General features: G+C 45.2%; 1 protein-coding gene across 1 annotated transcript; it reads left to right on the top strand.

The window, feature by feature from the left end:
* The first annotated feature begins 1,489 nt into the window (after window positions 1–1,489).
* Window positions 1,490–7,985, top strand: LOC123406093 (50S ribosomal protein HLP, mitochondrial-like). The gene is made up of 3 exons (XM_045099583.1): window positions 1,490–1,521; window positions 7,022–7,127; window positions 7,611–7,985. The coding sequence occupies exons 1-3, from the start codon at window positions 1,490–1,492 to the stop codon at window positions 7,983–7,985; spliced, it is 513 nt and encodes a 170-aa protein (XP_044955518.1).
* The last annotated feature ends 5,958 nt before the right edge of the window (window positions 7,986–13,943 follow it).

Below are 13,943 nucleotides of genomic sequence, written 5' to 3' on the forward strand. Positions count from 1 at the left end.
ACAAAGGTACTCAAGGTGGCAAAAATGTGTGCTGTGTAGTGCCTGGAACCAGTTCTCTGTTGGTACACGACCTTTTCTCGATTAATCTTGTTCGACACACAGGTTTCCTACAAAAAGCATAATGTTATTTGCCAAGTTGAAAGAAAGTGGAATAGGCAATAGTATAGTAGGACAATAGGAGTCTGAGCATATTTGATTTGGAAATATTTCAGTTATCCTGCACTAGCACAAGTACATGAACAACTAGTACTATATAAGAGTCAGTGTATTAGATATGGTGTTGATTTTGAAAGTTGATGCTCTCTATTGTTCCTACTCTTATCAGAAACATGGAAGAGGAAGAAGGGGACCATTGCCCATTCCCATCCTGATGTGCAGAACATAAATCAGCAAACAAAGCATATACAAACCTTGTGTCTTGGGGTAGACCACATCTGCACCAGAGCTTGCCATTGACCGTCCGTCTGATCTGGCACCGGAGACTTGGTGCTCACTTTGTTTGCTGCTACGGTATCAAAATACTTCTTCTTGATCTTATGGCGTCGATTCTTTGAACTTTTCTGCAGAATATCTTTGCATGCGTACTTGATGGTCTCCGAGTCTGTCTTCATCTCAAAATTTGCCTACCAAGACAGCAAACAAGGAAGGAACAATATTAGTGATCATTAACTACAAAACAAAAAATAGAGTCACTACTAGGAAAAGGGCCATAGATAATATAGACACTAATGGCGCACGAGAGAAGTGGTGCGCCACTACTATATAGCAGTGGCGCACCATGTGTAGGTGCGCCATTAGTGTGATGGACACCAATGGCGCACCACACACACGGTGCGCCACTACTAACAAACTTTTTTTTTCCAAAAGTACTAATGGCGCACCTGGGCAGAGTGCGCCATTACTAGTTTAACTAGTAATGGCGCACCACTCACCCAGTGCGCCACCGCAGTTTCCCTCCTCTCGCTCCCGCAACCCACCCACCGACCCGCAAAGCTCCCAGTTTTTTCCTCTTCCTCCACCACTGCCGCGCTTCCTCATCTCTCTAGGGTTTCCTTGTCTCCCGATCCCCCCGACAACTGCTCTGAGGCAATTGCGGCCGCGGGAGACGCCGGCGAGAAGAAGATGATCACGCTCAAGAGCTCGGACGGCGAGGAGTTCGAGGTGGAGGAGGCGGTCGCCATGGAGTTGCAGACAATCCCCGGTCAAACGTTTTGGAGGCGGTCGGCCTGGAGCCGCCACCCCGAGCTCTCCTTCCTCGTCGGCGGTGTTCTCCTACAGGACCAGCGAGGAGCGGAGATTCGTAGGGCTGCGCGAGACCTTCTGGTGTAAGGAAGCCCTAGCTTTGCCCGGCTTGCCGTTCGTTTCGATTCCTTTGCGCGTGCGCCAGATTTGGTTCCACCGGTCCTGTGCTTGGAGGATTGCTCCGTGGTGTTCCTGGTGTACATTTTGAGCCATTTTTGTTCTACAGGAAGGCGTAGGGCGGCACGAAATGGCAGCGTTCCTCAGGTCAAAGTGCTCTTCAACTACCCAAACTTCTAAGCCTTCTCAACGTCTTGCTACTTGAGCCACCTTAGTGAGTCCAAACTTGACATTCCTAGGAGTTACTTACTTGATATTGTAGCAGACAAGAGTTGTTCATACGGAATTTTATCCAACACACATCTTCACGGCATGTAATGTTTTTGTGTTATCGGTTTAGTACTCTTTGCACATATCAAAACTGCTAAAATGCAATCTGTGGTTGGCGGCATTGCTGGGAGAAGAACACAGTTTGTTAATTTATTAAATCCTTGGAGAAAAATCATGACTAGTACTACTAGTTAAACCTCTGTCTGAATGGTTTGCTACTTGAACCTTGGTGTCACGCCCAAGATGCGACCCTATCCTCAATTTGGCACAAGGTCCTCGTCAGGGATAGAAGCGCATCTCGTCGTGTCGCAAGAATGGATATCGTTACAAGTACATGTACTGAAAAGAAGAGATATATAAAGAGAGTTGGCTTACACTCGCCACAAGCTACATCAGAGTCACAGCAGTACATTACATAAACGTCATGAAGAAGAGCAGGGTCCGACTATGGACGAAAACAAACGACAAAAGGAGAACGACGTCCATCCTTGCTATCCCAGGCTGCCGGCCTGGAACCCACCCTAGATCGATGAAGAAGAAGAAGAAGAAGCAACTCCAAATGAACAATCAACGTGCTCGCGTCAAGTAATCTTTACCTGTACCTGCAACTGGTGTTGTAGTAATCCGTGAGCCACAGGGGACTCAGCAATCTCATTTCCAAAGGTATCAAGACTAGCAAAGCTTAATGGGTGAGGCATGGTTAAGTGGTGAAGTTGCAGCAGCGGCTAAGCATATATTTATGGTGGCTAACTTAGGAGTACAAGAAATAAGAGGGGGAAGATCTACGCATAACGGATGTGAACTACTGATGATCAAATGAATGATCCTGAACACCTACCTACGTCAGGCATAACCCCACCGTTTTCTCGATCGGAGAAGGAACTCACGAAAGAGACAGTCACGGTTACGCACACAGTTGGCATATTTTAATTAAGTGAACTTCAAGTTATCTAGAACCAGTGTTACACAAAGCTTCCACGTTGCCACATAACCGCGGGCACGGCTTTCCGATAGATTTAACCCTACAGGGGAGCTCCAACTAATCCATCACAAATTACCACAAGCCGCATAGAAATCCTCAATCACGAAGCTCGCGATCTCGTCGGATCCCTTAGTGGAAAACCTCAACTCTGAGATTACCCAAAGCATCATCGGAATCCCGATGCACAAGATATTCCGTCAAAGGTAAAACTAATCCAGCAAGGCCGCCCGACGTGTCGACGATCCCGATAGGAGTCGCGTACCTCGTTCTCAGGACACGGCGGATGAGCTAGACGTAGGGATCGCTAAACCTCCGGGTGACCAGAGGGGCGCCGGACATCGCTAAGGTGGGGCCAACACTCATGAGGAGCACTGGCCCGGGGGTTGATTAAATTATCCTCGGGGCCCGGGAAGTCCCTATGCAATTTTATTAGGTGATTAGGCAAATGTAGTACCAAAGTTGGGCCTTGCCAGACCAGCTTTAATCTAAAACGAATTATCAAGGGGGTCCCCGTAACAACCCCGATCGTGTTAGGAGCGCTCATTTATGGAACATAACTCCGGTAGCCGAAACTAAGGGGGCAAAGGTGGAACAAAACACCAAGCTAGAAAGGCCAAGCCTTCCACCTTTTACCCAGTATATAGGTGCATTAAATTAAATATCAGTAATATGGTGATAAGACAAGGGACCCATGTTATCACATGGAGGCAACTGCACCTGCAACTAGCAACGCTATCAACAGGGTTAAGCAAGCAGTAACATAGCCAATCAGTGGTTTGCTAGGTCGAACAGGTTGAAGGTATTCATGTCATTGATGAGAGGCTAATATTTAACATGTGGTAGGCAACGAGACATAACGATAGCATCAAAATAACTAGCATGGCAGTGATAGTATTGGTATCTGGGGAAATGATCATCTTGCCTGAGATCCCGCTGAAGAATGCCTCCGTGAAGTAGACGAACCGACGTAGTCGAACGGGTCCTCACAATCCGGCACGCTGCGGAACTCTATCGAGACGAAGCAAACCGGAAACACAAATCAACACACGATATACACCACACAATGCACAACACATATGATGCATGAGAAGCTGAAAACATGCAAGTCACGGCATAGCAAATCACACAATCAAACACTACACATTAAGTGAAGTTCAATATGCAACGAATTGCATATTGGCGAAACTCCACATACAGATTATTTAGTTCTATCTCGATTTGGTACACGGCAATATTAAATGTTGGTAAACATGGCAAGAGGTGAAGCGTAATTAAACTACCTATCTAGGCATTTTAAATGAGGTCGGAAATGACATATAGCACCTCCGAGACGACCTCACATGTTAATTTACAATTCTGTCCAGATCTGATCTAACGCATTTAATTAGTTGTTAAACAGAAAAAAAATAGGTTCACGTGATTCTACGCGTCATGGAAAGCAATTTACAAATGAAGATCATCTCCAACGGAGCTACGGATCAAAAGATACAAGCACCGCAAGATATGATGGCATGAATGCAATATGTGTGCAATGACGGTTCCGAGCACTTCAAAACACACAAACGGCAAGAGAAAATGAAACTACACGAGATTCTAAGCAAGGTTCATGTAGGACACGATCAAATCGGAGCTACGGTTCAAAAACTACGAGCAAAACAAGAAAAGACTATAATTTGCCAAAATCAGCCACCTAGCATTTTCTACGCCCCACAACTACGGCTACACATCTCCGATAAACTCAAGCAAGGCATGACACGAAAGAGGGCAAGAAGCACTACTACAAACAACCAACAACAACTAGCATGGCATCATGGATCACTAGGGAAAGAAGACACAAAATGGCATCCCACACACTATTTCAGACTTTGTGAAAATTACAACTCATGAAAGTGCAGTTTTCGATCTGAAGCAATATTGACAGCAACAAAACCTATATCTACAGGAATTCAAATGGCATGAAAATTCACAGCATACTAGAGAAACACAAGGGCTACAACTTACTCCATTGGACCAACCTCAAAAGAGCTGCAGATCTAAAGATAGAAGCAAAACAAAACTGCAACAAAATATAACAAATTTCACACTTGGAAATATTTCAGCACCTCCAAATCAGCACTAATTCTAGCAACTTGAGAGCAATCAAAACACACCTAAACATGCTTTTCTATTGCAACTAAATATAGCAGGGGCTAGTCTAAACATCAAAGAACAACTCCCTAGTTGACAACTCCTTCTAACGAAGCACGAAATAAATCCTACGAAAATGCCAAGAGCGCAACATAGCAAAATATCGCGCGAACTAATTTACTCGAAAGCTAAAACTAATTGCACAGAAAAATCCCATGGATTTTTCTACCCCGAAAACATATAAAATATGTGGGGTTTGCAACACAAAATAATGCCACACATTAATGCGAGATAAACACCTATATACGGGAAAATAAACTACCGGCAAACCATACATGCAAAAATACCTACGACCGCTCTAAAATCCATGGAATTATGGTTCCTAAAACATGGGCATTTAATCTTAGGCATCGGGCAACCCGGTCTTGCAGGAAAAATAAATACGGGTCGAAACCTATTAGGACAGCACGCTTATCTAGCCAAACAGCACGCTAAACGACGTCAAACAAATATGCAAGTTTTAAATTCGTGTTCTACTCGCAAAACTACCCCAAAACCATATAAAATACTCCTCGTTCCGACTTACGGATAAAAAGTTACGGCATTTTTAATATACGGTTATTTTTCTGGAATTTATTAAATTCCGAAAAATTCCTAAATAGCTAATGGGCCTAAATCCACAAATCGGGCCTACGAAATACGGGCGCGAGATAGCTATCAACTGCCTGGGCGTGGAATAGTATGGAAAGGAGCTGCTCACCTCGGGCGTGGGAAGAGGAGGCCGCGGATTGGGCCGGCCGGATGCAGCTAGGAGGAGGCCTCGCCTGGCTCGGGCCAGCTGGGCCTGGGGGCGCGGAGGAGCTGGCCAGCTGGCCTGGCTCGGCGCTTCCTGGGCTGCGCGGTCGGTGGCCTCCACGTCGTCGCTGGAGCAGGCGACGCACCAGGCTCGCAAGGGCGGCACGCAGGCACGAGCCGAGGCTCAGGTCAACGCCAGCGAGGCGCTGGATCTGGATCGACCAGATCCTGCTCGAGGGGAGGCGACCCCGACGCGTTCTGAATGGATTCCCGGCGGCGGCGGCTGCGTCCTCCTGGGGCCGGCGGCGGAGGAAGACCCGCGATGGGGCACATGCGAGGCAAGGCAAGGGGAGAGGCGCAGCGACCTGCACCGGCGGATCCTCCGGCGCGAGGCGGCGGCTCTGCTCGGGCACGGCTCGGGAGGGTCTCGGGGAAGGGGATTTTTTTCTCACATGCGGTCTGGTCCATTGGATCCTCGATCTCATGGTCCAGATTGTCCAGCTTGGATCTGGAGGAGGAGGAGGAGAAAGTGGAGGCTAGGGTTTGCATGAATTTCGAGGAGAGAGGGGGTGAGGGGGCTATCCAAAATGCACGGGGGGGGGGGGGGGTATTTATAGAGAAAAGAGGGGATCGGTTAACCGGAATCGCGTTCCGGATCCAACCGCGGGGTCGGATTCGGACGATTCCGAACGCGGGTATGGGTACGCGGCCATATAGAGGGGATATCCGGAGACGAGAGGGAGAATGCGCGGCGCGGCACGAATTTTAAAACACCGACACACGTCCGACGGTAGACCAAATATGGTGCCGCTACGGTCGACCGTTCTGGTACGAGACGGACTCCGATCGCGACAAAATTTGACAGGCGGCCTACTATATATAAATAAAACCGCATGACAAATTCCAGCTCAATCGGAGAAAGTTTTACGCACACTTTAAAAACAGGGTTATGACGGTGCCGCGGGAGCGTGCGTGTGCGGTCGGGCTCAGAACGGACAACGACGCGAACCAGCAACTAACAACGGATGCAAGTTTTGAAAACTGGCAGCAACGGAGATGCTGATGCAATGCAGATGATGCGAATTATGCGATGATGATGCGACAAAATAAAATAGACACACGACGAAAACGGAAAGAAGGGGGAATCTTCTGGAACGTCGGCATCGGGTTGTCACACTTGGGCACACCAAACTTCAGACTATGTGTTTGCCTCAAAGAAAAGGAGTATAACTTAAATGCTTATAGTGATGTCATCATGTGGTGATTGTGATTATGGTGAATTCTATAACTTAAATGCTTAAACAACTCTCTATAAGAAAATGACTGACTGATGTCCTCACTGTAAGAAAATGATCAGGTGGGAGTATCAGGGAACCCTGTATCTCTAGTCAAATCTTCTCTCTGGATTCCTTTGAAATCTTACCAGTTGCTTTTGGCCTGTGATGCTCAGCAAAATAACGTGATGCAAACACTTATCTTGGTCTATGTAGTTGGGCGTGCTATGATGGGAAGTCTTGGAAACAATCTGTACGGGGGCGCTACCTCGTCTATTGAAACGGTGGCAAGACCATCTCGTTCTGATGCTGTGTGCCAGGTATTGATGCTTCCTTCAAACAAAAAATGCTTGATTTGTCAGTAATAAGAACCAATATGACCTGTTTAAAGTCATGTGCTCACCTTTTATCTTGAGCACTCAAAAGTTCCATACAATGTTTTATATCTTCTATTGCTCTAAGTAGTTTGTTAAGTCATTGAATAGCTTGTGTTACTATTGATCTAGGATTTTTCTTTGGTTGTCTTAATTGTCTACAATAGGGTTACAAGCTAGATTCCTATGACTTGCTGAGCTCCATTCTTTGGGATTCTCTTCATGAGGCATTATCTAAGCATTTTTCTTTGCTCTGTTTTCTGTAAACTACAAGAGGGCCATAATGTAAGAGTTCGAAATGATGCAAAACTAACACGATAATTGCTCGAAGTGAGCAATGCATAATTTTCTTGAGGTACTTGTTTACCTAATCATACATGTTTTCCAAGTAGAGAGTGGTGGTAACACGCGTTCCTGCTCTGGTTACAGCAAATCAGAACATTCATCCAGATGAGAACAAACCTCAATGTGGTGGACAACTCCGGAGCCAAGCGGGTTATGTGCATACAGTCCCTTAGGGGGAAGAAAGGAGCGAGGCTCGGGGACATGATCATCGGTTCTGTCAAGGAAGCGCAGCCTCGTGGCAAGGTCATGAAAGGAGACGTGGTCTATGGGGTGGTCGTCCGTGCTGCCATGAAGAAGGGGCGCAGCAACGGCAGCGAGGTCAAGTTCGACGACAATGCGATCGTCATCGTGAACAACAAGGGCGAGCTGATTGGCACCGGCGTCTTTGGTCCGGTCTCCCACGAGCTCAGGAAGAGGAAGCATCTCAAGATCCTGGCAGTTGCCGAGCACATAGTTTGAGATATCTATCTGCTTACCTGGTATCTAGCTGTTAGTTCCGTGGAATGAAATGGACATCTCCAGGATTGTACCTGCGATGTTTTGGTTCTCTATTGCTTGTCTATTCTACTTTGCTTTGGTCATTTTTATCTGCTAATAATCTCTCTTCTCTGAACTGTGGTGAGTTGTTGACAAACCAGACAAGAGTTTGTATTTACTCTCCACATTATATTGCCTATGTTCTTCTATATTCAGTAAATACATTCATGGTATCTAATCAATTTTGTGCGATTTCCAAATGTTTGAATTACGTTATCTATGTTGTTTTGTGTCTTCAAGAAAGCTGGCCATTCTGATGAACGCAATCGGATCGAATCCAAGTTCATCGAGTACTGCAACAAGCACGTCATGGCAAAGCCCGCGGACGCCGGGGCCTCCTCCGACACCGCCGCCGCCACCGCCGCCACCCGTGCCGCTCCCGCTGAGGACCTCAAGAACTGGGACGCAGAGTTCGTCAAGGTCGACCAGGCAACCTTCTTCGACCTCACCCTGGTATACATCAAATCGCCTCCCCTCGCCTCCCCTCCCTCCGATTTCTAGATCTAGTCTTTCTTTCCTTCTTTCCCCTTCTCTTCGGGGTTCTCGCAAGGGCCCGGATCGAGATTGGTTGCTACTGCTTAGGCTATACTTATTGGCGATTGGCTTGGATTCGATCCGATTGGATTAGGTTAGGGTTTACATACATGATTGGCTTCATAATCCCGTGCTTTTGACCCCAAAAAACTACAGAGATTCATTAGTTGCGGGCCATACAAAATCACTGTATAGGCTAGGGTTAATGTGTGATCCATCTTCTTGTGGTCTGATGTCCTTTATATTCTCTACATGAATGACCAAAGGAGCATCTAATCTTATTATGCTCTGAGAGGATGAATTGTTTCTGTCTACTGTGTATCCAAATCACCTTATTATATAGCTCTAGTTTCCCACTTTGCTGTTGTCTCTACCTTTATTATCTTGTATCTAATCTTTTGTATTCAACTGCTGGCTGTGAATGCCTTCTTCTACCAAGCATTGCTTGGTTGTTAATTTGTGGCCATACATAGTCATATCTAAATTACCTAGAATTGCTTGACTGTTAACACTTGCAAATGCATTCTAAGAAGCGGTGCTCGTCATCTGAACTAATTCATGAATTATCATCTTTTCTGCAAGGATCTATCTGCTCTTGACTCTGTTTTGTTACAGTTATGTTTCTCTATATGAATTTCTTATCCATTTATATGTTATAGTTACTGCTGGCACCTGAACCAATGTTCTGGCCTTTGAATCATTATAAAGAATGAGGGGGAGAGAGAGGGGGAGAGAGAGAGGGAGAGAGAGGGGGGAGAGAGAGAGGGAGAGAGAGGGAGGGAGGGAGGAGGCATCACCTGAGTGTGGATGAATTTCAGGATTGCGTTCCTTATTTCCTTTTGACATATGTAATTTTCCTTTAATCATTGGGACTAGGCATGGGTTTGAGCTCTTCAAAACATGTAAGTAGAGATCATTTGACCCATTTGAAGATCAAATTTATAATTAGAGACCATTCTTGAAGATCTTCATGATTTCGAGTGTTAAATTTGACATGTTGATGATTTCATCTTGTAGGTTGCCACGCGGATGCTCTTTGGACTACGATATGGACATGAAGGCATTTGTTTTAGTGCCAAATATTACTTACTAATGCCCGCAAATTATCGTTGTGTATTATATTTGCAATGGAGCTATGTATGTATGGATGCTATGAAACTATATGTATATATGGATGCTATGGAATTTTGGATGTATGGATGCTATGGAATTTTGATATATGGATCATGAAATTTGTTATGCAACTTTGCATATATGTTATGTGTTGTGGATCAGTAAAACTATTGGCCACATATTATGTATTATATATTTGATATATATGTTATGTGCTGTTGAATTTGTGGTTTTGAAACGAAACATATATATGCCAGAATCTTTGATGTCATGGGGCTCTCAGCAAAGATTTTATGCTCTTAGCAAAGATTTCATACTAGTGGCGCACCACTCAGCACTTTAGTGGCACACTGCAAAAAGCACACTAGTGGCGCATCGTCAACTAGTGTGCCATTAGTAAGCCAGAGCACTTGGGGTAAATATGGCCCCGTGGGAGGCATACTAATGGAGCACCATGGACTATACTAGTGGCGCACTCCCTGGTGCGCCATTAGTATACCAGATACTAATGGCATGATGCTAGTGGCACACCTTTAGTGCGCCATTAGTAGCCAAACAGGTGTGCCACTAGCAGGCCTTTTCCTAGTAATGAGTAGCACATTAACTATAAAACAAGTAGCTTACATCAACTTTCCCAATGTAGTCCTCCACTAGAGTAGCATTATTTTTGTATTCCTTCAAGTGAGGAAGAACCGGCAGATGGTTTCTTGCAATGAGTACACACTTAGAAGCAAACTTTGCTGCCTGTAGAGGCTTCTTTGGATGCTTCATCCCTCGGGCCATTTGGATAGCACCTTTCTGCCAAGCGACTTGGTGATTCTCTCTAGCCCTTTGCCCTTTCTAAATCTATGCTTGTTAGTCATTGCATCTAATGAAATTGAACTCATAAATTAGAAAAGAAATCGACAAATGCAGGAATGGTTGTGCTAAACAGGTAAGCATACATGATCACTTCCATTTGCAAAATGCACTAGTAAAAGAGAAGGTGAACTTGCCTGGTTGAAGCACAAGCTGGTGTTCTTCTTCACTGATGACATCATTCTTGTCAATAGAAAGTGCACCATGCGTGAGGCGTAGGCAGAGAGTGGTTTCTTCATCCATGGGCGGAAACTCATCACGCATTTCCACCGAGCTCTCAAAGTCCATGCCCAGCGGACTTTCCTGATGGTCCGTCGCAGCCGCCATAGTTTCTTTCTGCCTTGTGACTGTATCAGGTTCATCAGGTTCGAGGATCCTCTTTGTTTGTCCTCGAGGTGGGGCCATCACCCTTCCTGGAGGCATTGCAGCAGATGCTTCTAAGCTCTTCCTCTTCTTGTTGGCTGTCTTCTTAACACCAAGCCTCTTCGTTCTAGATTCCTTCAGTGCCTTGTATAAATAGCATAGAAAAAAACATTAGATCACAATATAAATATGTGAGCACAAGGAAAGAGAGAGCATACAAGAACCCAAACCCTCCAAGCAAGACAGAGTTTGCACCTAAACAGTCTTGTGCACTAAAACTTCATCCTCCTTAGGATTGTACTCTGGGTCATCATTGATAACTCCACTACCTTCTTGAACCTCATTAGTTCTACCTTCTTGTACATCATTTGTTTTCCTAATCATTGACATTATTGCACCAATGCCAAGGGACTGGAATATCCGATTGTTCCTCATCATATTTCTAGCCCTAACCTTCTCGTACTCGGTGAGAGGATGCTCATCTTTGCAAGGCAAAGGAAACATAATTATTAGGTTAATTGTTGGAATGCATGGACAGACAGCCAAACATATCTTATGATATTTTATTATCATTTAATCCTACTTATTCACCTTAGCAAGAGTAACAGCACACAGGCACAGCTAAGCCAGCTAATTCAGATTACAGCAATACATTTGCATCATAAAATCTGACAGTATTTTACATCACCAGCCTCCAAGATATTTTACTTAGCATATTACATTTCACTTAGTATATATAGACATATTTTATAAATCTGACGGTATAACCACAAGGAGCAACTTGCATACCAATGGTTGGCCTCGGGTTTGACCTTGTCATCCTTGCCATGGATGATCTTGAGGTGGTTCTTGCAAAATAGAAGAAACAACAATCAGATACAATAGGGATAAAGTAAAATGATGCACTTATATCAATAAAGGAAAGCATTTAGACGAGCATGCACATACATGTAATACATGTGAAGCAAACTTGTTGGATCAACAATATAATGATGTAGTTAATGCATCAGTACTAATACATGTAAAACACTTGGACCAGCATGCACATACACGTGTAGCAATGCACATACAGTTAATGCATCAGTACTAAACTGACAATTGAAGCAAGCAACTAAATTGAAGCACTTGGACCAGCATGCACATACAAGTGTAGCAATGCATCAGTATTAATACATGTGAAACATGAGGTAGTAATGTTCTAAACTGATAGTTGAAGAAAACTATATATGTGAAGCAATGCATTAACTATTTACAACAATTACTTTTATGTTTTAACTTGCAATTTTATCCATGTACCTGCAATCATCTATAAGCAAAGTAATTACTCAACTGTATTCCCTAGTGGAGGCAAACATATGCATTCATAGCAACTGGTTGCCCAACATTTGGTGAATAAAGAAGCAAGCAGTGTGCAAGCAAGCAAGCAAAGTGCATAAGTGCTACTAATACAAGCAAGCAAGCAAAAGAAGTGCTACTGATAGAAACAAGCATAGTGCTACTGATAGAAACAAGCAAGCAAGGAAGAAAATTGAAGAGGAGCAAGCAAGAAAGTACTGTTGATACAAACCCTAGTAGCTTCTTCTCCAAGTGCTACTTATACAAGCAAGTATTGCTGATGGAACTCTAATTAACCATGTATGCTAGCAAGCAAGCAAGCCATAGTAGTCAAGCAACATGAACATGAACCCTAACCCCACGAAGCAGATTACCACAGGGGGATAGAACGAACCACCAGGGGGTCCTAACTCTAGAATCAATCCCATGAACATGAACAAGAAAACCAGGAGATCCTACCCCATGAACAAGAGAGCAACGTGTACCCCATGAACCAGAACCCTAACTCCATGAATATACCGAACCATACCATCGATCCAGCCCCTAGTGCCTCATATAAAATACACAAGCAAGCAAGCAAAGTGCTCGTAGTACTGCTTCAAGAGGGCAGCCAAACCCGGTTTGATTTGGTATATCAACCCATGTAGACACATATCATGTTGAGTAACTAAAGAATGCATGATACAGTCATCCTAATCAATGTTCAGTAGCACATTATCATTAGAATGGAACAGAAAAATTGAATTCTGCTAAGACCCACAAGAATGGGAACCTACAAACCCTAGATAGCATGGGAACAACCACAACAACAACAGAGCTTGAGATTTAGTGGTGTCCATAATCAAGAACACATAACACGATTCGCAACAGAGGGAGAGGTAGATGGAGATGGATATGGTACCTGCTTCTGTGGTGGTGCGTCGTGGTAGCCATGCTTGAGGTCCTCCTCCTAATGCTGCTCAATAACCTGCTGCGGGACAAACAAGGCCATAGGTGAGCTGCCACGCAAAACATCAAGCACCCAAACCCCATCCATATCCCCATGAGCAACATGAACCCCATGAATCCAGCCCCATCCCCATCGATAAATCCCCATGAAGAAGAACCCTAACCACCAAGAGATCCTTACCATAACCATCAGGAGATCCTAACCCTAGAAGATGCTAACCCATCACTACTGGAATCAGAGATTTTGCCGTCTGCCTATTCTTTGCCGTCAGCTAGCGGACGGCAAAGACACTCTTTGCCATCAGCTTCAACAAAACTGACGTCAAAGAACTAGCTGATGGCAAAGAAGGTCTTTGCCAGCAGTCAGCTCATTGCCGTCCGCGGCAGACGGCAAAGAAGGCGCCAGCTGACGGCAAAGAAGCTCATCTGGCCGGGGGAACCTTAGGTCAACCTACTCCCTTCTTTGCCGTCTGCTGGCGCCTTCTTTGTCGTCTGCCAGCAGACGGCAAAGAGTATAGACCCCTTTGCCGTGTGCCAGCAGACGGCAAAGATCTTGAATCTAGTAACGGCTGTCCCGCCCCCACCGCGACCCTCTCTCTCTCTCTCAAACAGCCCCTCCCTCTCTCTCCTCCCCCGACGCCCAACGCCGCCAGCACTGTTGCCCGGCCACCCTCGGCGCCGCCCCTCAAGCCCCACCACCGGCGCCCCGTGGCCCTGGTGCGCCCCCGC

Source organism: Hordeum vulgare, chromosome 6H (genome assembly GCF_904849725.1).
Source record: "Hordeum vulgare subsp. vulgare chromosome 6H, MorexV3_pseudomolecules_assembly, whole genome shotgun sequence".
Lineage (NCBI taxonomy): Eukaryota > Viridiplantae > Streptophyta > Magnoliopsida > Poales > Poaceae > Hordeum > Hordeum vulgare.